This window comes from Lutra lutra, chromosome 1, assembly GCF_902655055.1.
Source record: "Lutra lutra chromosome 1, mLutLut1.2, whole genome shotgun sequence".
Classification (NCBI taxonomy): Eukaryota; Metazoa; Chordata; class Mammalia; order Carnivora; family Mustelidae; genus Lutra; species Lutra lutra.
Genome location: NC_062278.1, coordinates 16,903,374 through 16,904,543, shown reverse-complemented (window position 1 = coordinate 16,904,543; position 1,170 = coordinate 16,903,374). Strand labels below are relative to the sequence as shown.

Genomic DNA, 1,170 nt, shown 5'->3' with positions numbered 1-1,170 from the left:
TGTAGAAGATTAATTGAGTAATTGGTCAATGTGGGTTCACTTCAGGGTTTTCTATTCTGTTCAGTTAATCTGGGTCTGGTTTTGTATTAGTACCAGACTGTTTTGATCACTACATCTTTGTAATATAACTTGAAGTCTAGAATTGTGATGCCTCCAGCTTCACTTTTCTTTTTTGACATTACTTTTCCTATTCCAGCTCATAACAGGTTTTATACAAATTTTAGGATTGTTTTTCTAGTTCTGTGAAAAATGTTGGTGGTATTTTAATAGGGATTGAAATAAATGTGTAGATTGCTTCAGGTAATATAGGCATTTTAACAGTACTCCTTTTTCCAATCCACGAGAATGGAATGGTTTCCTATTTCCTTGTGTCATCTTCAACTTCTTTCATCAGTGTTTTATAATTTGCAGAGTAGTGGTTTTTCAGTTCTTTGGTTAGGTTTATTCCTAGGTACTTTATTTGTTGTTTGTTTTGTTGTTGTTGTTGTTGTTTTAAGTAACATATACACTTTTAATTGATCTATGAATAAAAAACTACTTAGTGCAAGTCACCAACCATGTCAGCCCCTACTTTGATAGAGCCAGTACAGTCTTCAGGAACTAGGTTAACAGGCTATTTGCATGCTTTCATGTCATCCACATTATTGGAACAACAAGGCATTATATCAGTTTAGATGAAATGCACTGCTGATGGCCAAGTCCAGTCTCTTATATTCCATAATTTTTCTATAGATCTTTTACTTCATTTATGTAAGCTTTCATGGCATCTTCTTTGGAAGTCCCTTTCAGCTGATCCCAGGCATCCCACTTGGCCTTGCCTTTGAGATTCAATAGCCTAGGCCATTCTGTGTTTATGTCACCCATAGCTGCTTGTTTGTAGTGGCTGTAGATGAACAATACCTCATCATTTTTTGGTTTGCAAGTATTCCAGAGAGTCCTGGATGGAGATGATGGAGGCATCAAGGACCAAGAAGCAATAGCATATGATGTGACTCAGGTATCTTACTGTTTTGGGTGTAATTGTAGATGGGATTGATTCCTTAATTTCTCTTCCTCTTGCTTCATTATTGGTATATAAAAAAATGCAACAGATTTCTGTATGTTGATTTTGTAGCCTGTAACTTTACTAAATTTGTGTATCAGCTCTAGTATTTTTTTGGTGGAGTACTT

At 35.5% G+C, this 1,170-nt stretch overlaps 1 protein-coding gene across 1 annotated transcript; it reads right to left on the bottom strand.

The window, feature by feature from the left end:
- Positions 1-699: 699 nt before the first annotated feature.
- On the bottom strand, positions 700-902 carry LOC125081315 (acyl-CoA-binding protein-like). Its single transcript, XM_047696161.1, has one exon. The coding sequence runs from the start codon at positions 862-864 to the stop codon at positions 727-729; it is 138 nt and encodes a 45-aa protein (XP_047552117.1). The 5' UTR covers positions 865-902; the 3' UTR covers positions 700-726.
- Positions 903-1,170: the final 268 nt, after the last annotated feature.

What these genes read in the sequence shown, in the direction of transcription:
- LOC125081315 (XM_047696161.1), bottom strand. Translation starts at nt 864, where the DNA reads ATGGGTGACATAAACACAGAATGGCCTAGGCTATTGAATCTCAAAGGC.